Below are 21,208 nucleotides of genomic sequence, written 5' to 3'. Positions count from 1 at the left end.
CACTTGTGCCCAGCCAAGGCAGTGAAGGTCCATCATGTGCACGCTGGACAAGTGTCCATCTGCCTCCTAAGGCTGCCACATCTGGATCATAAAACCATGATGTTTTGATCACAAATCATAAAAACATTTTATCTTTGCAGCAGAGAGAAATAATTTGCAGTGGGAAACCATCACAAAAGGTGCCTGCTGTTTGCAGAGGATTTGTGATCCCTGATGTTCGCAGGGTATGGAGGTGGGACCTGGTCACCTCTGTGAGCAAGCAGCTGTGCTTTGAGAGGACCAGACGTGAATGCCATCCCAACATAGGTGAGGAGATGTCCCCCTCCCCCCAAGCCTTGGCTCCCCAGCTGCAGCCTGCCTGCGCTATGCCACCGCCTCCACCCCAGCATGCTGGGGGCTGTTTCCAGCTATTCCTGCATTCCTGCCCCGTCCCCTGCTTGGCAGAGGGGCCCTGCAGCCCCTCGGCTGCTCCAGGACTGCCCAGCTCCATCTGGGCTCCCTTCACTCCCCAGCCCTCTACCACCTCTGCCCAGCACCAGCCATGCAGGCACCAAAGCAGGGCCAGATGACGCACAGGGGTTGTGCCAGCCCTGCCCTGAGCTGGGTGCAGCCACAGCCCGTTTTGCCTTCCCCACTGTGCCTCCCCTAGAGCTGGGATGGGATTCCCAGTGTATCCGAGGAGACAAAAAGCCTCCCCATGAGCCAGGACTCCCTCAGACACCAGTCCTGGCAGCCCATGGCTCTCCTGGAAAGCCCTTGACTACAGCAAATCATGGTAGAGAAGTGCCTAAGCAGTGATTTTTGCACCCCTTTGGGACGTGGTGTCTAGAATGCAGATGGGAGCAGTGATTTCCACTGGGTGGAAATCAGTGATTTCCATGGGGGCCCCATGGGCTTGGCCAGGAATGACCCTGCAAACCTCCTCACCGCTCCTCTTCTGAGCAAGGCACCAGCCCTCCTTGAAGACAGAGGAGATGGCCCCGGCCCCCAGGAAGAGCCCCACAGACCTGTGAAGGATAACACTGTCAGCTCAGCAGGGATGGGAGGAGAGAAGGTGCTCAGCCAGGCGGAGATGAAAGTTACAGAGCGCTGATTAAAAGGCGGGCGAGTGTCAGGGCATCAGTAACGCTGTCGCTAACTGTTTCAGAGCTGTCACAGCTGCCTTCGAAGACAGGAGGGACGGGCTCCTGCCCTGAGCTGTCTCTGCACAGCCAGGCGCCCCCCGACAGCCCTGTTTCACTGACGAGCACCAAGCCAGAGCAATCTGCTTAGCTCCACTGGGTCCAAGCAGAGGGTGGCAGCAGAGTAAATGCATCATGTGAACCTTCAATAGAGCAAAAAAGGAGAGAGATCAACAAATCACAGATGATGCTTTTTGTATTGGGAGATCTATGGGAAGGCCTAGCTCTGCAGAGTAACTTCCACCCACTCTTTCCCCCTTTGAATTTGTTTCCTGATCTCTCCAAGATGATTTCTGCTGATAAAGAGATGTTCCTTCTGCCTTCTCTCTTCACACTGCTCTGTGAAGCCTGGCCGTCCTGGTCTGAGGGATCATTAAGTAGTTCTGCCACCATCCAAGCGTGCCCTGCTCCACCGAACCAGGGCTCCTGGGGCTTGTCTGCTCACAGCAGGCATCACCAAACAGACAAGAGTAGAATTTGGGGCCAACCACGCAATTTGTTTCACCCATAAATGCTTCTAGTTGCAACCCTGGAGTGGGATTTCTGGAAAGCCCCACCTGCAGGGAGGATCTTCACCAAAGCAGCACTACTTTGTTTCACTCGTTGTCTTTGCGTGATAACAGTCTTGAGACATTTTCTTTGCTCCTTGACTCAAAGTCCTGTGAAAAGACCTTTCCCAGCCAGTCCCACAAGTTCCCCGTTGCTCTAGGCCCACTGCAGCGCCAAGAGAATCACCTCTCTGCTCTGACAAACTGAGCAGTACCTTAATGATGTCTGATAAGGGACTAAGGTAAGAGGAGCCAGTAATCTCACTGGGAACCCTTTAGACAGGCATTAATCCTGCTGTCACCGAGCCCCTCAGGAAAACCATTTCACTGACTTGATCTTCTTCAGCTGTTCCTCCACAGAATTTATATGTAGCTAATTGCCACAGCGGTGGCTTCGGATGCGAAGCAGATGCTGCTGAGGAAAAGAGCATGTTGCATCCTTAAGTGATGGCTCTAATCTCTTTATTTAAAGGCAAGGCTACTCACAGTTGATGGGAGGTTCAGAGCCCTTCCTTTTCTCCTCCGTCTCTCTGCAAAGCCAGCCAGGCATTCATTCATATTTTGACACATTAGCAAAAGTGCTCAGCTGTGGCACTCCTCATTTGCAAGAACAGACAATATTTCTCCACCCGGCCATCCATGAGGTCACAACTGTCCCTGCCACCAGCAAGGAGATACAGACTTATTTACAGCTATCTATAAAATTCCTCCAGGATCTTTGTCTTTAGAATACTACAAAGATTCTCCACTAACAAGTGGAGTGCCAGAGGAACTGAGACAAACGACGTAAAAGCAAACTGGTGACTAGAATTGAGACTGGAGAACAAGCATAGGCGGCAGTTACTTCTCTGGAGCAGAGGGAAGGAAGACACCTCCTTTTCTGTCCTCAGATGACAGCTGGCAAATAAGCCATCACCCCCATCAGCAGACAAAGACCAGAGAGCAGCGGTCAGAAGAGTCACAGGGAGGAATTGGAGGATCCCAAAGAGGAAACCCAGCTGCTTTTTCCAGGACTCCAATGTGACAGTGGCCAGCTGCTGGGATGTTTGCTGATGTACTAAGATGTTTGCTTTATTTGTTTTTAAAGAAAAGTTGTCCAAGAAACCTCTTAAAAGTTGTCCAGTCAGCAGTTGGTGCTGACCAAACTCATCTATTACACCCCACTGACCCTTCTACACCTCCTCCATTTCCTGCAGATCCTGTAAAAGGCCAAGATAGCTCTGTGAGCATTTGGCTGTGGAGACAGGTCTTCCAGAGATGCTTGGTCTAGAATAACAAGAGGCTGAAGAACAGGGAGAGAGGGTTGTCAAGCTATACCCAAGGCAGCACAGAAAGGCAGAATGGAAACAAAGAGAATTTTAATTAAAAAAGAAAAAAAAAACAACACAAAATCACCCACCCCCAGAAAACAAAGTGATCTCTGCCCCTGCACAGATCTGCATGTTCCCTCCAACACAGAGAGTACAGACTTCAATTGCAAGGGCCAGCGATCCCTTCTGCTTTTCCAGCAGCTCTGCTCTTCTTGGAGAGACAAAAATATAAAACAACAAACCAACAGCCACTGCCCTAAGACCCTGTGAAGGAAGTGGTCCCTGTTTGGCACACCGTTCAGGAGATCTTTCTCCCACAATAATGGCATCTTAGCCAGAGAGATTGATCCTTGCCCCCTTCCGATCTTCAGTCAGCACTCTCCTCTTCCAGCACATTCTGGCCTTCTACATCACCTCTTTGATCCTCCAGTATATGGGTTGAAATACACTGTCTCCTTGCAGGGCTTCAATGCAGCTGATGAGTCCAGTTAAGTTAATTCCTCTGGAAGAGGAGCTCCCAGAACCACATGTTCATATCATGGCCTCCATGTGCAGAACCTTCAAGGCCTCTGAAATCTGAGAGCTGGTGTCGATCTGACCATACATCCCCACCAGGAAGGCCCTGTGCAGTAACACTGCTGCGTGCTCTGTGAAAGGGAAAGACAGCATGAAGACTGACCCAAGACCTCCAACATGCAAGCAAAAGCAACCTGCCAGCAAGCACTGGGATGAACATTTGCAGCCGTACAAGAAATTCTCCCCTTCTGTACGAACATGGCACAATCCACCCTCTAATAGCTCCATGGGTGTGTGATCATGTCAGAGATCATAACTCAGAGGAAAATCCGAAGGGATCAAATCTACTTCAAGGAAGCCACCCTTGGCAAATCTCCCCCATGATGCTCAGACCAAAGCTGCTACTGATATAGATCACCTGCATGTTTGATGGCCTGGTCTAGGCAACCCTGACCCTTGGCAACTTCCCAGGGAACCTGTTCCCAGCACAGGAGCACAGCTTTAACCCTTGCGAGGCCAAGCATGCACCAAAGGTGGCAGGTATCAACTTACCTTGGCAAAGGAGGGTGTATTCAGGCAGGTTCCTCAGCGCTGTCTGCACCACCTCAAAGTCTCGGCTGCCAAGACAGTACATGAAGGTGGGAAGGAAGTCTGCAGCAATGCTGGGAATAAAACATGATAGTGTCGTTACAGTCCAGATCACCACCAACAGGTGTGCCAGATGGGTAGCCAGGGCCCATCAGTGATTTGGGATAGCCTAAGTTTCAGTGGTCCTCACCTGGGGTTGTTCTGAATGGAGCGCAAAGCCAGGCTAAAGGCCAGGTTTCGACAGGACTCCTCTGATGAACTCATCAGTTTCTGTAGATTTGTCTGAAAGAACACGCACAAGTTAGGATCACAGGGCCATCCAGGGAGCGCAAACTCCTCAGGTTTCCATTACTACCCCTCCAGCACCAATCCAGGCCAATACACATCCAGCAGGTACTGGCTGAGCCCGGAAATCCCTCTCTGTAAGAAGGATTATCCTGGTTTTGAATACTTTAAAGCACCCTCCTGTAATCTTATTCCACGTGGGACAGCTGAGTTTTCCCTAGGCTCCAATGTTTTCAACAGAGCTGTTCTGCTCTCTCCTTGCCCCAATACCAGGAAGAAGACAGAGGGTTAATTCTTCCTCTGACATAAAGAGAAGTTAAAGGGGATGATGGCAGACCCAGGATGCAGTGGAGAGAAGATGGGAGGGAAGTAAATACTGCCTGCTGTCAGGAGGCCTAGCTGAAGGTAAATGTCTCCTAAGATGCTGCAACAACCACCCAGAAAGCAGAGGAAGGCTAGTACTTAAGCTGGCTGTGCAACACAGACTCTGGTGAAAAGAATCTCTCCCTTCCAGTGGCAGTTTGAGACACTAATTACTCACAGCAAAAAAGGAGAGAATTTCTGGCCTCCGTCTGGACATCTCATCAATGTCTGTCAGCACCTCCAGGATGTCTGGTGGAAGACACAGGTTGAGAGGGGTGACCAGAATTCACTAATCCAGCAGAGGATCTTTTCTTTTTCCCCCTCTAAATCCAATCTCCCAATCAGTCAAGTTTTCCCACCTGCACACAGAGCTAGAGTAATAAAGGCATTCTTCAAAAAGGATGATAACAGTTAGGTCACATGCTAGACCAGCACATCTCCAACCTGCCCAGGCAGGGGAAGGAGTGGAGTGAGGTTTCAATTCCAGAACACCTTCTTCTGTAACTGAAAGATCTTCACAGAAAGCCTCTTTTAAAAACAAGAGTCCAGACGGGATTTCTTCCACCTATTTCTAGTGTGGAAAGAAAAACTGTCTGTCACCCCAATACCACAACTTCGGTCTGAACACTGGACACCTGTGATTTCAGACGACCTTTGGAGAAGAAGCATGTTCGTCCCATAAGCCAGGTTAACGTGATTTTTCTTCCACGAAGGCCATTTGGGGATTTCCAACAAAATCCTGCTTCTCATCAGTTTGGTATTTTTATATCATTAAAAAAATGGCATTCCTATCAGCACTCCAGACCTTGACATGAACTGCAGTGCTCCTTGAATTACTCATACTATCTCCCAGAGCACTTACAAGATCCTTGACGAGCCCCAAAGCAGAGGCAGATGCAGCACTGCTGAGCTAAGTGATAACAGCATCATAGGAAGCCTCTGTCACAGAATCACAGAAGGCTATGGACAAATTCGTCCAAAACAAAACCGCATCCTAACTGCTGGAGACTTCCAAACACACGACTGAAACAGGAAACTAGCCTGCAGCTGACAGATAAGTAACAGGGTTGGCATCTGTTTGCATTCACCCTGTGTTTTCGTACAGCTCTGCAGGTCCTCACTTACCCTCAACTGTTTGGCCTCTAGAGAGCCTCTTCATATATGGGGCCATCTCAGCTGGCGTGAGAGGAGTGAAGAGAGACACACTGACGAGGGGGAGAGAGCCAGCTGCTGCTTCATCTATGGAGGTGGGGGGAGAGAGAGAGGGAGAGAACAGATCACTCCTGACAGTCTATGAAGTTTTAACAGTGAGACAGACCCAGTGTTACGAGAAGAACGAGCACAGCATACAGCCCATAAAAGCATCTGTGCTCCAAAACATACTGCAGGTTCACCAGCTGGAATAACTCTTCCCCGCACTCAGACTCACCATCCTTCTCTTCATCAGAGCCTCTGTCCAAGATGCCACTCTTACTAGGCAGACTCAGCCCAGCCAGGAGGGACTTCAACATTGCTAGGTCGCTGTTGTCCGATGATAGGTCACTGGGGGAAGAGATGGCATGTTTAGCTTTCAATAGCAGTCAGGGCACAAGGACAAGTAACAGCACAGTTATGTGCTCTAAAATGAACAGTTTCTCAGAAGCAGAAACTAGATTTTTCCTTTCATTGAAACTGGAACTCAAATGCATTTTCCCCCTTTCTGCAGGTGGGACCCTGCAGCCCCCACTCAGGGAAAAGACCCTGCTGGGGTCTCTGGAAATAACTACAGGACACTACAATGCCTCAGCAGGACATTTAGACCATTATGTGAGTTGAAAATATTATCTGACTTCCTTGGGCTCCATTTTCATCTTTAAAAAGGGATATGCTGCTCATCTCAATAGACTTAAAGGAGCTAAGGGTGAAAAAGTGCCATATTAATAGCTATTTTGTCACATCCTCTTGTTGTCTTCTGTCTGATTAGCTCCCGTCAGCCTCACTGTGCAAACTCTCCATGAGCTAACAGGAGTAAGGAAGCTTACTGGAGTGGATCTGAGTGCTTCTGCAAGAAGGAGACAGCTGCCTGAGCGTTGCACGTGATGTACTTGTGGATGAACTGGACAAACTTGCTGATGAAGGCAGCCAGGTGCCGCGAGGATTTTCTGTAGTTCTGTGAAAGGATCGAGAAGATGAGAGATAACAAAAAAAGCAGTGATGCACTGCCCCATGCCGCACCTCTGGGGACCAGGGAGAAGCTTTTTGATCTCCAGCCTTCTCTTGAAGCTCTCCAAGGTATTTGATACACTTTTTTTGGTTTTAGGTATATGAAGGTTTTCCCTTCAAATGGGAGAGAGCTGGGCTGGCCCTGTGTTACACGAGCTTCTCCATCTAGTGGCTGGCAGCCTGCACATGGAGAGGGACCAGAGACTTTCCTACCAGCAGCAGACGGATGAAAGACAGGAGACAGTCCCATAGTGCCGCCTGGTGCTCGTTCTGGAAGACCTGCGGCTGGAGCAGCTCCAGGATCCCCAGGACGTGGATGAAGAAGGTCAAGTGGTTCTGCTGCCTGAACTCCTGGAAATTGAGGTGAACACGGCCATGCAGCAGTGCTGCAATCATTGGCAAGTGCCTGAAATGCCAAACAGAAGAAAATCCAGATCTAGCCTCTTCCTAGAAAGTTACATGTTGTTACACCTCCTGTCCTGGAAGTCCCTGGAAGGAAGCATCCCTTATCCTCTCCCAGGGTTCTGGATTTGATCCCTGCACCCATAGAATCGGCAAGCCCCATTTCCCACCCATACTCTGTTCTCTAGTCTCTAAGAAGGCTGTTCCCAGACAGACACGGAGCCAAAAGAGATGCTGCCTCATTATACAAGATATGATTTAGCTGCCCTTTCTCTTGACTTTTGTATGTGAATGCAGATTCTGTCACAATCATCATGACTGCTGCCAGTTTGTTCCCCTTCCAGGACAAGGGTGGATGCTTTTCGATGAACACCAGCCACACAGAAAGTGAAAGGGGAGAGTGGTACCTAAGGAGTAGGATGGGATGAGCCACAGCTAGCTTCCTGCAGGCCATATTGGCATCCCACACGCGGCTTTCGGATGACTTGGAGTCACTGGTGTCTGCGAGAAGGTTAATGAATCTGTGAACCAGGGCATCGAGCTAGAAGAAAAGTAATGAGTAAACAGTTAACAAGTTTAAGGCACAATCAAGCCCCTGGCTCTTTGGCAGTGTCTCCCAATTCCTTTCCAGCTACAGAGGGGGTTAACAGAAATTATTTTCAGGTAGAATCTGTGAGCAGATGCAACGTTCCAGCTGGCACGGGATCTGAAGTCAACAGTCCCTACAGACATCAAAGTGAGATCAGACGCCTGCACACTTGTGCTTTACAGAAGCTTTTGGCACACAGAAGCTTGTGGAGCTTCTACTATCTTATAGAAGGACACTGCAAAATAAACCACACCTGAACTCTGCTCCTGAAAGTGCAGGCAGGGAAGGGGCAACAGAAGAGCAAGGCAAAGAAATCAAGTGACACAGAAAGCTTTTGCCTCTCCATTTAGACTGGGCATCAAGGTAGCATCCGCTCTGGGTACACAATTGGAAAGGGGCTTTCCTATGCCTCTAACTTTACCTTGCAAGTGCTGCTGTCTCTGGCTCCTTCACTGGTTAGAAGCATCTCAGGCATAGGCACAAGGAGCTCGGGTAGTTGCAGGTATATCTGAAGCAGAAGATCCTGGCAGCATTTTCCCACAGAACTGAAGGAAAAAGGGAGAGGTCAGTCACTGGTTACTACATTAGTTCAACCAGCAAACATCCCAGACCCATCAGATTAGTAACAGCCTTCCTGCATATGGTGAACAGACCATGTAAAAGAGAAGCCACTGCTAATCTGAATCAGTGCTTTTTCAGTCTTTGCTTCTTTTGAACTACTCAAATCATTCACAGTCTACAGGGAACCATGCACAGTCTATGGGGATCCACCATTAGACCATCTGGACTTAAAAACCTGCAGGTACAAAGTGGCACAGGACAAGAAAGCTCTGCTTATGTCTCCAGAGAAGAGTTTCTGTGTATGGTACTCATAGTCATCCCCACCCAAACTGGAAGAGTAGTCAGAAGCACACTATTCAGACTAGCCAGGCCTGTTCTCTACACGCTTGCCCTCCGTAGTTCCCTGGCATAGTCTGTACTGGGAGACAGTACAATGCAATGGCAATGGAGATTATTCAGTATCTTTTCTAACACCACTGTAAGCGAGGGTATAATTAGGTCAGTTTGTTTCAGTGCCACAAATACACCATCCTCCTGTTCTTCCCACAGCACTAACATAGCTGGTAGGAAACAATCTAGTCTCTGTTCAGCTTTGAGAGCAATCATAATGGTCAGAAGCAGGATGCATTAGAAGCAGTGATTCAAGGGATGAGTAGACAAGAAATCCCACGTTAGGAACTGCTAATTAAAAATAACCATTGACTTACAAAACAAAAAAGACCCAACAAAAAACATGGCACACATTTTTGTCCTCAAGTCCTAAAAAGAAAAGGTCCTTGAAATGGAACTTGAAAAACCACCTTCCTGATCCAAGTACCACTTAAAATGACAAGTAACTACAATTAGAGTAGACAGTGCTCCCCATTTGCAACCCACCTGCTTCCCCACTGCTGGATGCAGCTGGTCAGATACTCCGCTACTTTTTTGATGCTCTCAAGGTCCCCATGAGAACAACTGAGCAACAAAGGCAGTCGAGACTGGATGAGTGTGCAGGAGGCCTCTTCTGCGTTCTGGTATCTGGTTTCTGCTTCAGCCAGGATCAGCTCCACCATGCTGATCAATTCTGAGGCCTTTAGGTGGAGCACAAATTCCTCACGGCGCTTCTGTAATGCAAGAGAACACCCAAACATGAATCCAAACTGAATCCCCTAGATACTTAGTTCCTTCTAGTCACACTTTCCCCAACTGGAATGAATCATAGAATCATAGAATGGTTTAGGTTGGAAGGGACCATGAAGATCATCGAGTTCCAAGCCCCCTGCCATAGGCAGGGACACCTCCCACCAGACCAGGTGAACTAGAACTAGACTCAAGACCTGCCCTGTATCTAGAGCTCTGAAAGCACGTGTCACAGCCCAAAATGAAACCTTTGTACCCCCTCTTCTACTGCTGAACTCATTTACTTCCGTCTCAGCATGTGTGATGGGTCAGAAAGCACAATTCAGTCACCAAACCAAAGAAATTCCTCTGTGGAGAAGAGGTGCAACCCTCTTTTCTTGGTTAAATGGAATTTATCCCACACTGGGTTTTAGCTTGCTCACCACTGTAGCCTTGTGTGTAGATCTTTAACGGATATTGTGGCAACTGCTGCAGGAGCTGCAGAGGAAATGCCAAGTGGGCAAACTTATGTGTGTTCATATCAGCTTTTTGGAATCAAAATTGCCACTGTAATATGTAACATGGCAGAACAGTTCAGTAATCAGCTGAGGTACAGGCAGCAAACTTGGCATGCTGCACCTGTATCACTCCAGCCACCTCTTGGGCCATGGAAAAATCACGCATTGTGAAAGCATCCAGAGAACATCCTTGGAAGAACTGAACCGCTACCTGAGGAGTTCTTTGGTCCCTTCCCTGCCAGATCCGAGGAATGTGAATACAGGCCCACAAGAAATCCAAGGATGCCGTTGGGTCAAACCTGCCAGAAGACAAAAGAAGACAGATTTGCAATTAGAGTCAACGCAGCCCTCAGGCAGCACACAAACACATGGCAGAGTCTCTAAACGTCATGAGAACTGTGAAGAAAGAAACATCTGCAAATGTAAAAATAGGATCCATTAAGTCCCGAGAAGGGGTTGGTTCTGTTCCCAGATTATGACTAAATATTTGTTGCAATAAGCACAGCACAGGGTACGGAGCTGAACAAATGGCATTCAGCAAGAGTGTGGTGGCTACGTGGAGTCTTGCACCACAAGGCCAGAAGTCGATCATCAACACAAACAATCGGTACAATCGGACCAGTGACCTTACTGTCCCAGCGTGCAGAACATCCTATCCCAGCTGTTATCCTGGATTGCAGAAATTAATGAAGCTGTTAGTGAGCAAGAGATAAATAACAAAATAATAAGCAAACTGAAATACTGCTAGCTTTAGAAGTATTGCTAGTTTAGTCATGTCCTGAATTACTACTATTAGGTGTTAGCATTTCCTGGTCCAGAAGCTTAACAAGTTTAACCGACACTACTACAGTGGCACTTCAGTATTTGAGAGCAATGTATGAGCTGAGAGCTAGGGCTGCTCCAGAGATCAGAACTGGGAGCCTGGTGCCAGGAAGGGGGTTAAAGAAAGACTGGTAATGGAGTTTAGTACAACCAAAAGATCCAGCAGAGCCCGCCCAGGTACAGAGACTGCCGTCAGTTTGCTATCCGAGCCATCTTTCAAACCCCATGTTCATAAAGATTATCAACAAGGGCAATGCTAGATGGATTACCCACCGATTAGCACTTCCTGTTTAGAACACAGCCAAATCTTTATGTACTGCTTTCAAACAGCAGGTAATATTTATATCAAGGTACACCAATCAGCAGGACTGAAATCAGCATCCTTCTCACAAAGCCTGTTTTTGGCTGGGTTACATCTCCTGGCAGACACACCGTGCAATGTGGCAGCTCTTGTTCTCAGCTTCTGTTTGTTCTCTCTCAGACACAGTAAGTCGCCCAACTCAAAACTCCTTGCTAGGTCTGAAAAACAAGACTCACCTTTGCTCCCGGTTTCTGCCAAGCAGAAGCCTGATGCACTGGTGCAGCGTTGTCCAGCTGGACTGGTGAGTGAGAAGAGCCAAGAGATACGGGCGGAAGGAGGGCACCTGGGACCCTGCCTGAAAGGACCAAACAAGGAAGAGATGCAATAAACAGATCCTTGCTGCGAGATGGATGGATGTAGGACGTCCTGTATATCACAGTGTATATCACAGAAGGATGATGATCCAGGCAGGCAGACAGCACAAAAGACAACATGTGGATTTAGGATTTGAATTGCAGTACTTTCTAACAGAACATGGCATCAGGCACGAAATTCAGTTTTAGTCTTAGCTTCAGCATAGCACTTCTAGGCAAGCTATTTATCTGCCTGCAAAAATACCAATGAAAACACAGCTGGCTGGGCTATTATGGGACTATGTTGTGTCTGTAATGCACTTTGAAGTCCTGAAAAGAACACAGCTGAGGAAATATAAAGATAACATGAAACAAGCCTGGCACTGAGAAGGATGCACCAGAATTTGCCTCCCAGTCAGCCCATACTGCTTTGGAACTGGTATAGCAACACGTGGCAAAACATAAAACTACCCCTTGCCCTGTTTCCAGGTGCAGGTCAGTACCCCAGAAAGGTGGTTTTAGCACAGTAGTCCCTCTGCCCAACAACTCTTACTTTGTTCCAGGAGAACAGTAGCTTCTGCTGCAGATCAGGGCAGCTGCTGATCACCTCTGGGTCCAGCATCTCCAGCCAGTCATTAAGAAGGCCAGAGGAGGGCCCTAGCCAAGGTGCTTCAGTACTGAGGAGAAAAGAAAGCCAATATCAGCGGTGATGTCATGAACCCAGACCTACCAGCAAAATCCCATCATTGCCTAAGCTCACCTGCAACTCTCCAGCTCCTTCTTCACTGGTGTTTCTTCTTTGTCCTGGAGCAACAAGGAGCTCACCACAGCAATTGGTTTCATGGCAGGAAACCTGGCAGTGGTCTCAACAGTAGCTGAGAAGAGGACAGTCAGGAGTTCCTCCAAGTATGGAGACTGAGTTTCAATCAGACCTTGAAGGACTAGCAGAGGGAGAAAGATGTCACTGGTTAACTTCAGGATGTGGTGAAAACTATGAAACCTTAGAAGAGCATCATGAAGGCAATCAGTCCAGCACTCCCAAGAGCCTGGCTCAGTAAGGAAGAGGGAATCCATTTTTATCTGGGATAGTAGGGTTCTATTTCTTATTTTGTTAGTGGAAACTAAGTTTGCCGAGAGACTTAATCCCAGCCCCGGATCACAGTTTATAAACCCACATACCAGTGCAAGGGAAGGAGGTGATACAAGATAGGACCAAGTTTAGATCAGTTCACATTTAACTGATCCAGGAAGAAGGCAGCTTCCCACAGCCTGTGCAGTAGACTCTCCCTTGCTAGGCTGGAAGTTCTACCTGCTGCTGCAACAGGTGAGGAGAGCAGAAGGACAGCCATACCTTTGCTGATGAGATCCGGCTCCACATTACACTTCTCTCCTGATTTCAGGGTTGCAATGATGGCACGTACCGTGGAGCTGATCAAGTCAGGGTCACGACGGAAAGTCAGAGCTTCTGTGAGGTGCAAGAAGCCACCTCGAACTGCAAAGAAATCACAACATTTGCATCACAGGGCCAAGCCAGCCCCGACATCAGGCTTCCCTTTTACAGATGCCACACATGGCTCCAGAGCACAACTACTCATACATACAAACACACTATGCTCTACTGCCTTTTACTCCCACCAAAACCCTTGACAGGTCCTCTGCATGTTACAGGAAAATGTGGGTTAAGAGAAAACTCTATAACCACAAACCCGTTTCCATGCAAAAGCTCTCGGTTATGGACTCCTCCTTCCAACAGATGGTAGGTGATAAACAACTCTACAAGTCACAATGTGACCTTGATCCAGAGGCATTCTTGCACGCTCATCTTTCAGGACTACAGCAGCAGAGAATTCCTGACCTGAGCAATAGGAAAGATCTGCTGTGCTTGCTGAGGTGCTCCCAAGTACCTACTGCAAACCCAGAGCTAAATCACTTGTCTGCATCCCCATGGAGTTCATATAGCACAGTACAAAACCTTTCTTCGCTACTCCTACGAACACCTCTCTAAAAGGCAGCCCACCCTACTTTCTGCTCTGGGTGCAGTTTCGTTTCTGTCCCTTTCTTGTCCCAATCTGAGTCCCATAAGCTGCACAATGCCAGTACCGTCACTGATCCTGTGCCTTGAGGAGTACTGCACAGCGAAAGCCTTCAGCTGAGCACGCAGAGGACCATCTTCCACTGCAGGGTTCTCCAACCACTGCAGCATCTGCATGAGGACTTTGAAGAAGAGTGAGGAGAAGGTGGTGTCTTGTGGCATGCAGCGCTGTGGAGTGCACCAAAAGAGACCTGCTTATACACACTTCAAGAATACAATAAAGATAGCAATAAAGATGCAGATAGTGGCACATACTGCCAAGAATACACAGAGCATGCCTACTCTGTTGGACCACAGCTCACTCAAATCAAGACAGCAGCTTCTAGTGTACAAATGCAAGGCAGAAGATTCAGTCAACACACACAATACCTCTCCCAGCATAACTAAGGGTAACTTTGTGCTTTCTTTCATTGTGATGAAAGGAACGAGATATTTCATTGAATAACTCGCAGCCTGCTCTGAAGATTTCTTTAAGGAATTACAGACTTCAGCTCTCAAGCCATCTGCAAATGCCTCAGCTTGCAAGACACGTCCGTGCTACAAAACACCACAGACTAGAGAATGCAAAACCAGAGACCCACAGCTACAAATCCACAGTGCTGCTGTGTTACCAGACTAGGCAGGATACACCTCACCCTACATATAAACCCCATTTCTCAGCAGTGCTAGGGCAACGTGGCCAGCCGGCATGAAGACGCCTATGTCCAGGCGACTTGAGTCTCTCTGTGTCATGCTCCCCGAGCTTGCACAGAATCACAGAATTTTCAGAGTTGGAAGGGACCTCTAGAGATCATCTAGTCCAACTCCCCTGCCAAAGCAGGATTGCCCAGAGCACATTACTCAGGACTGCATCCAGGCGGGTCTTGAAAATCTCCAGAGAAGGGGACTCCACAACCTCCCTGGGCAGCCTGTTCCAGTGCTCTGTCACCCTCACCGTAAAGTTTTTCCGTGTATTTGAACGGAACTTCCTGTGTTCTAACTTGTGCCCATATTTCCAGCATTACAGAGGTAGAAGGTCTACACACAACACTGCAGATTTTCCGTTTCCTCCTCACCCCTCTTTGTTCAATGCTACAAAGACTCTTGTCCTACAGTGCTCACCTGATACTGGTACAACTGGCGCATCAGTGGGCAGGAGATGAAGTGATTACGATGCATGGCCATCACCAACGCCCCGCTGTGTGGAGAGTTCATCAGTGCAGCTACTGCCTGGAGAAGTCGTGCTGTGATCCCAGTCACCTGTGTGTTCCCTTGGCGGATGCGAGCCAGTTCCTGCCCCAGGGCCTGCTGCAACGCCAGGGCAAGCGGGCGCAGGTTTGAATTCTGCCATCGTGGGTCTGGATTTAGTGGGAAAAGCTGGTAGGGTACAGAAGGGAGGAAGTTTATGAGAGCAAATGAAAGGACTTGCTATACCATAAATAGGATGCTGAGGCAGAGGACTGATTTAACTTGTACAATTATACTGACTGCGGGCTAACTGGAACCTTCTGACACAGCTTTCTCAGTATTTTAGTGCCTGGTACAGGAACAGGCGCAGCATCTATGCAACCCCAACACAACTATCAGTACTGACACTGTGGGGGAACCACCATACTACACAAATACAGGCAACCAGCTTGGCCAATTAATTCCCTGTAGGCTCCTTCTGGAGTCAATGGAGAGAGGGAAGCTCTACAAGCAGACAAGCCAGAGTACAAATGCTGTTTGCACACAGCTTTGCTGCCAAGGCCCTGCGAGCATTTCACAAATCCTCCATCCACTGCTGCGAGGAAAGGCACTATACACAGAACAAACAAGGTGCAGAGACAGTAACACGCTAGTAGGCACTGACAGTATTAAGCATGATCAAAAGCCACATCATGTTCAAACCACGAGAAAAAAAATCCTTCCTGTATCAATTCCACCAGGCTGTAACTGCACAGCCTCGTGGCATGCAGGGCTTTCACACTTATTGCCTACAAACCCCGCAGGAGGAAGAGGTCAGAAGACGCAAGGATAAGGGAAATGGATTTTTTTAAAGCTGCTGCAAGGGAGTAGCTGATCAGCTAGAGGTTATACCAGTACCTGCAGAAAGATGCCTGCTAGGTCATCTTCTGGGCCCAGAACCCGGACCTGGCTTAAGGCCCGGATCCGGCTCTGGCCTTGAGAGTTCTCAGGACTAGATTTTGACCTTGCAGTCTCAGCACTGTCTGCAAGAGGAATAAAAGAAAAGAAAGAAAAATGCCGTTATGGTAGCTAGCATCTGGAGCCCCAACGCTGGATCAACTTCAACTTTACAGTCTCTAACTACCAAGGAATTCAATAGCTATTCTCTGAGGCCAAGCAAGACCTATTTTTCCATACCTCTTTGAACAACTCATTGTAGTAAACTCCAAGAATATTGGAATTTCATCCTTTGCCAGGAGTGAAAAACTCTAGCAAGGACTGGTGTCTAACTGTAGCTTGCTGATACACTGCAATGCAAGCCCTCTTGAAGGCAGCTTTTCCCACCCCTCTCAACAGAAACAGAGGAAGTTTGGAAGATTACTTTGATATTTGGAATTCTAGGCTATCCCAGGCAGTACCTCGTCGGGCTGGTAAGGAGGCAGTGAGCAGGGAGTGGAAAGTCTGGCCTCCTGTTGCTCCTCTCTCATGTTGAACCTCCACAAGGTGAGCCATGTAGTCTGAAAAGGGACGAAATATGAACACATCATCATCTCACCCTCCTTAGTAAAGCAAGACAAAATTGGTTGATGTTTGTACTGCTCCCACAGTGAAGGGAATTTGCTGTTCCCATGGACTTTGTCAACATGATGCTTTTAAGCCTTGTTTTTTCGTAAATTAGCCCCCAAATTACTTTTTAGACTCTGTACAGTCCAATCCAAAAAATCCTTCTCCACTTTAAGAAATACAACCAAGGGCCATCCAGACAAGCTCCAGGGAGATGTCTACAGTGACAACAAGCTGCGAAAGCAGACTGTGCACAGAGTTTGCTGAACTAGTTTGGATTTTTCCAAGGAAGTCACTCATGAAAACTGTTCAAGAAAAAATAAAATGCTCAGTCAGCCTCAAACGAAGCTCTTACTCTTGTCCATGATGTTCTGTTCCAGTGTCTGTGGGTCATGAGATACTGCCTGATCCAGGTACTGCAGAAGTTTGCTCATGCTGGAAACTGGGATTCCAAAGGACTGAACAAAGAGAAGCAGCTGCTGCGGCTCCAGGTCCTGCAGGGCTGAAATACACAAACAGTGAGTCCACAGACCTCTGAATTGCTCACAGAGGGTCATCTTTATTACCTGATCTTTGTGCTGTTGGCTGGACCAACAGTGACACTTTAATGGCAGGGCTGCAGAGAGCCTAAAGCCAGCAGTCTGACAGCTGCCTACTACGTTTTCTTTGCTCTGCAAGTCATTGCCTTCTTATTGCATCGTCCAGTTAATTCACTCACTGGCTAATTTGATCTTCTGTTTAATTTGATCAAAACCTCAAGAACCCAATCATTCGTATTAAAAAATAACTTCCACCCTATCTGTTGATGGCTGCAGGCAGGAATTATTGAATAATTCAATCACTGGCTATAGAGAGCTGTCATTTAATTAGTAAGAAAGGAATGAAAGCTCTGAATACCAAGAAGAAAAAGAGCACTGATGAGCCGTGCAAGGGCAAAAGTAACTACAGGTATAGCTTACATCCTTCAGACATGGTTCTCCATATTGCAAGCACACCATGCCCTACAGAAGCAGTGCTGTGCCTGTTGTCTAGTGACTGCACAGCTTAGTTCGATCTGAATTGTAACAAACGTGCCACTCCAATTCAGAGTCCCCCATTTCCTTTAAAATACACAGAAAGCACAATATCCACACATACTAGCTCTCCTACTTTAAAAGTGAGCGACTGCATATAAAAGCCAGCAAGATTCAGCACTTGGATCAGAGTGGGAGGAAATGCCTTCCAAATGCTCTACCAAAGGCAGTGACCACCACTTCAGTCTCAACCTTCACTGAGTTCTGCTCTTAATGCTGTGGTTAACCTGTGGGGTCTGATGGTTAGCGAGGTTGTACCCGTTCTCAAACCCTTGTTACAGGAACTACACATCATGGCCGAGTAGGGAATCACCCTGGGACATCCCATAACATTGCATGCCCAAACACCAGCTCATATTCTGTACATCTGTTCGACAGCCCCTCATCTATTGTACCTTTAGATCGCGACTGTCACAAAATCCAGAGACACGCCGCTTTCTAAATCCAAGCTCCCTGCTCAGCTGCAGGGTCTGCAGTGACTGACAGCCCCACCCAGAGGCTGCCCAAGCAGGATGGCTGCGCACGCAGAGGACTGGAGCAGGGAAGCCTCTCTCTTTCCTTTCAGGAAGGTCTGAAACACTAACAAACATCCCACAGGCTCACCTGCATCCACAAGACGTGGGACCTCAGAGCGGATCATACGCAGTTTTAGCCAGTCAGGGAGCAGCAGAGCCTCCTCTGAGGTGTCAACCAGAAAAGCGGTAGGAAGGGGCTTTTTCTCCGGGAACCATATATCCAGTAAGGTGTAAAAATCACCATCCCCTGCTTAAGAGTGGATACAAAATTATCTCCTACATTCATAAGCACCTAGAACACCCTACCCTTCTCTATACAAATCAATACACCAAGACACTTTCTTGTTCAAAAGTTAAGAGACAACTTGGGAATAAACACTATGAAGTGGAAATGTGAACTACATATCTGAGTGCCCAGTTCTCACGCTACAAAAATCCCCAAGTACTTCTTGCTTAGCAGGGAGGAACACACCATCATTCTAATATTTCCTGCTGTCTGCAGAAGTAAAAAATAAGCCTGCAAATCCTTCGCTCTGTGCAGCAATATTCTGATAGACCTTACAGCTACGAACAAATATTGCCAGAGACAACCCTGTGAGTAGAAGGATTAACACCTGCCTGACCTGTTCGGAGGTGGCATATAGAGGAAAGGCTCTCTGTATTGTCCATGACCCCTTGAATAAATCTGAGAACACTTCACTAACCTTGAGGTGGCCCTAGTGTCAGGAGAATAACCATGGCATGAACCACAAGGATGTGCATAGTGGCTGTTTCCCCACTAGTCCAACGAAGGAACACCTGATCCTGGGACTCTGACTGGAAAAACGAAGAAAAAAAAAACAATGCTAGGGAGAGAAAGGAGATCTGTGAGATTCTGATGAAAGGAGAACATGAGAATGGACAAATTCAGTCAGACCAAAGTTCAACCTAGCCCAGTATCTGCATCAGTGGCCACAAAAGATACTCAAGGAAAAGTTAAAGAAAGCTCTACTTGGCTCTGATACTACGCCAACCTCCAATTGTTTTCAGATCAGGGAATTCTTGAACCAGACATGGTTTCTACATACTCAGTAACCCTTAATGGGCATCTCTTGTTAACTTGTCCTGTTTCTTCTACCTGCTTAAGAAAGGCAGGGAGGCACTCACCCAGCTGTACACCTCCTCGCCCTCCTTACTCTGGCGCATGCGTTTGATGTAGCGAGAAAAGATGGAGAGAAGAGCAACAAGCACTGCATCTGATTCAGCACAGTACGAGAGCTTGGAGAAGAGGTGAGACATGATGGTAGAGCGTTCCACGATGAGTCGGGCTACATCCTGCAAGGGGAAAAGATCCATGAGGTCTTTACTGAACAACGTAGCCACATCCTCCTGTTTCATTGCAGCATCACATTCTCCAGTTTCCAACATCAGCCCAGTTAACACCACTCTGGAGATGAACACGTGGAGTCAGGAGTAAAACCATCACAACAGGGGAAACGCCAGTGCTTTGCATGCATCGTGTGATACCTTACAGTGTCCCCACTTGTAGCACAGCTGCATTCTGATGCATCCCATTATAAAGTGAGCATTTACCTAGTAAAAATCTGCATTCCTATGAACAAACAGATCTACTGACTCATCATTTAACATTTTCCACATATCTAAACAGATCTATGCAGGCAGAAAAAACACATGAGCCTCTAGATCCACGCAAAAAGATTGTTATGAAGGATGTAGTTCAATGGACTTAAAAGCAATGAAAAAAAGCACCCAGAGACAGAACAATGAAAAAAAAAAAAAAACATTGTATAAAAGCCACAAAAAAAAAAAAAAAAAAAATCACCAAAATCTTTAAAAAGATTAGAAATCCAATTCTGGTTATAGGAGAGTGTGCATCCCACCACTATGGTTCCTGACTTCCTATTCTCTCCCCAGATACAGGTGACTTTAGGTTTAGCACCTGCTTACTTGTGAAACACTACCAGGTGGTGGGATTTCCTTCAAATCACTGTCCGCTCTTGCATTCCCCATACCATCTGAAATGGGCTGCTGGACTGGAGGTTATTGCTCTGATATCATTTCATGATATGAAACCAAAGACACAGGTTGTCTTGCAACACATATGCAGAAACACAAACATGCAGTTATGAGATTTATATGCTCCCAAGAATCTCATTGTGCTGGTAGAGCAAGTCCACATGCCCACCACTGTCCTGAGACACACCAGCTCTCCCCCGTGCAATCCCTCGGCCCTTGCAACCTGGCCTCTCACCAGAGCGAGGTCGTTGTGCTGTCCCTGCTCCTCCACTGGGGCATGCTGGGAGAGGTACACCAGGTAAGCACTGATGGTCTGGGGATCTGTCTCCATGTGGATGGCCTAGAACGAGAATTCCCCTCATTAGAAACCAGGATTTAACGAAAACAGGCACCAACATGAGAAAAATTCTTCTGCAAGCATACAAACATGCCAGTATCACACCTACACACAGTTTGCTCAGATTTGTTTTAGCATGAGTAGGACAAAGAATAAGCTGGTCACTTATCCTGCCCAGCTACTCACACCCACCTGTTGCAAGGCAAGAGCTGTTGTTGCTCTAACGCTGTCAAACAGCGGCAGCCTCGGGAGGTCTCTCAGCAGCCACTGATATCCCTGAAGCAGTTCAGAATCACCAGAGTCCTCTTCCATAGGGTGATCTTTCTCCTCTCCATCACGCAGTCCCCCTTCGGAGAGCACCAAGGACAGGCCCTGCAGAAGTCACACGGACAGTCATTGCATTTGAAGCCACAGCTGGACCACTAGTTTCATACCAGTGAATATAATAGAAACAAGCTTCAAACATCATGGTATGATCCAAATGCAGCACACAACAGGTTTCACATCTCATAGAATGTGTTTGCTTGATGGCTACCCTGCGTGAAGTTTCAGTCTTCTGTAAGCATAATCTTTTTGAGCTCTCTGCAATTCTGCTTGCCTTGACTGTGCTCTAGAGCACCAGGCACTCACTCATTTACATTCCCCACAGACAACAGCTGCTGCCAATTATTCCACGTAGCACACAATCTGCTGAGTCTACACCTGAACTTCACAGGAAACATAGCAAAATCCAGCTCTATCTTAAGAAAAGTACTACTTGGCTGTTGACAAAGAGGGCTTCTGAGCAGCAGGGAACAGAAGTGCATTAGATGGGGCTTGGAGATTGAGA

General features: G+C 47.5%; 1 protein-coding gene across 1 annotated transcript in view; it reads right to left on the bottom strand.

Moving 5' to 3' along the window:
• Nucleotides 1–3,072: 3,072 nt before the first annotated feature.
• INTS1 (integrator complex subunit 1) overlaps nt 3,073–21,208 on the bottom strand; it is a 29,241-nt gene continuing 11,105 nt past the window's right edge. The window contains exons 22-47 of the mRNA XM_082490673.1: nt 20,572–20,751; nt 20,278–20,382; nt 19,173–19,340; nt 18,731–18,842; nt 18,115–18,276; nt 16,794–16,940; nt 16,294–16,392; nt 15,794–15,918; nt 14,831–15,085; nt 13,738–13,897; nt 12,989–13,129; nt 12,398–12,578; nt 12,191–12,314; nt 11,521–11,639; nt 10,373–10,460; nt 9,422–9,648; nt 8,406–8,529; nt 7,803–7,936; nt 7,207–7,399; nt 6,813–6,940; nt 6,221–6,333; nt 5,917–6,030; nt 4,970–5,040; nt 4,334–4,425; nt 4,108–4,217; nt 3,073–3,686 (exon numbers count right to left, since the gene is read on the bottom strand). Of these exons, the coding sequence (XP_082346799.1) occupies nt 3,571–3,686; nt 4,108–4,217; nt 4,334–4,425; nt 4,970–5,040; nt 5,917–6,030; nt 6,221–6,333; nt 6,813–6,940; nt 7,207–7,399; nt 7,803–7,936; nt 8,406–8,529; nt 9,422–9,648; nt 10,373–10,460; nt 11,521–11,639; nt 12,191–12,314; nt 12,398–12,578; nt 12,989–13,129; nt 13,738–13,897; nt 14,831–15,085; nt 15,794–15,918; nt 16,294–16,392; nt 16,794–16,940; nt 18,115–18,276; nt 18,731–18,842; nt 19,173–19,340; nt 20,278–20,382; nt 20,572–20,751 (3,588 nt within the window). The 3' untranslated portion in view covers nt 3,073–3,570. The remainder of the gene's footprint in view (nt 3,687–4,107; nt 4,218–4,333; nt 4,426–4,969; nt 5,041–5,916; nt 6,031–6,220; nt 6,334–6,812; nt 6,941–7,206; nt 7,400–7,802; nt 7,937–8,405; nt 8,530–9,421; nt 9,649–10,372; nt 10,461–11,520; nt 11,640–12,190; nt 12,315–12,397; nt 12,579–12,988; nt 13,130–13,737; nt 13,898–14,830; nt 15,086–15,793; nt 15,919–16,293; nt 16,393–16,793; nt 16,941–18,114; nt 18,277–18,730; nt 18,843–19,172; nt 19,341–20,277; nt 20,383–20,571; nt 20,752–21,208) is intronic.

This window comes from Vanellus vanellus, assembly GCF_965231255.1.
Source record: "Vanellus vanellus genome assembly, chromosome: 14".
Lineage (NCBI taxonomy): Eukaryota > Metazoa > Chordata > Aves > Charadriiformes > Charadriidae > Vanellus > Vanellus vanellus.
This window is presented reverse-complemented; position numbering and strand designations above follow the sequence as displayed.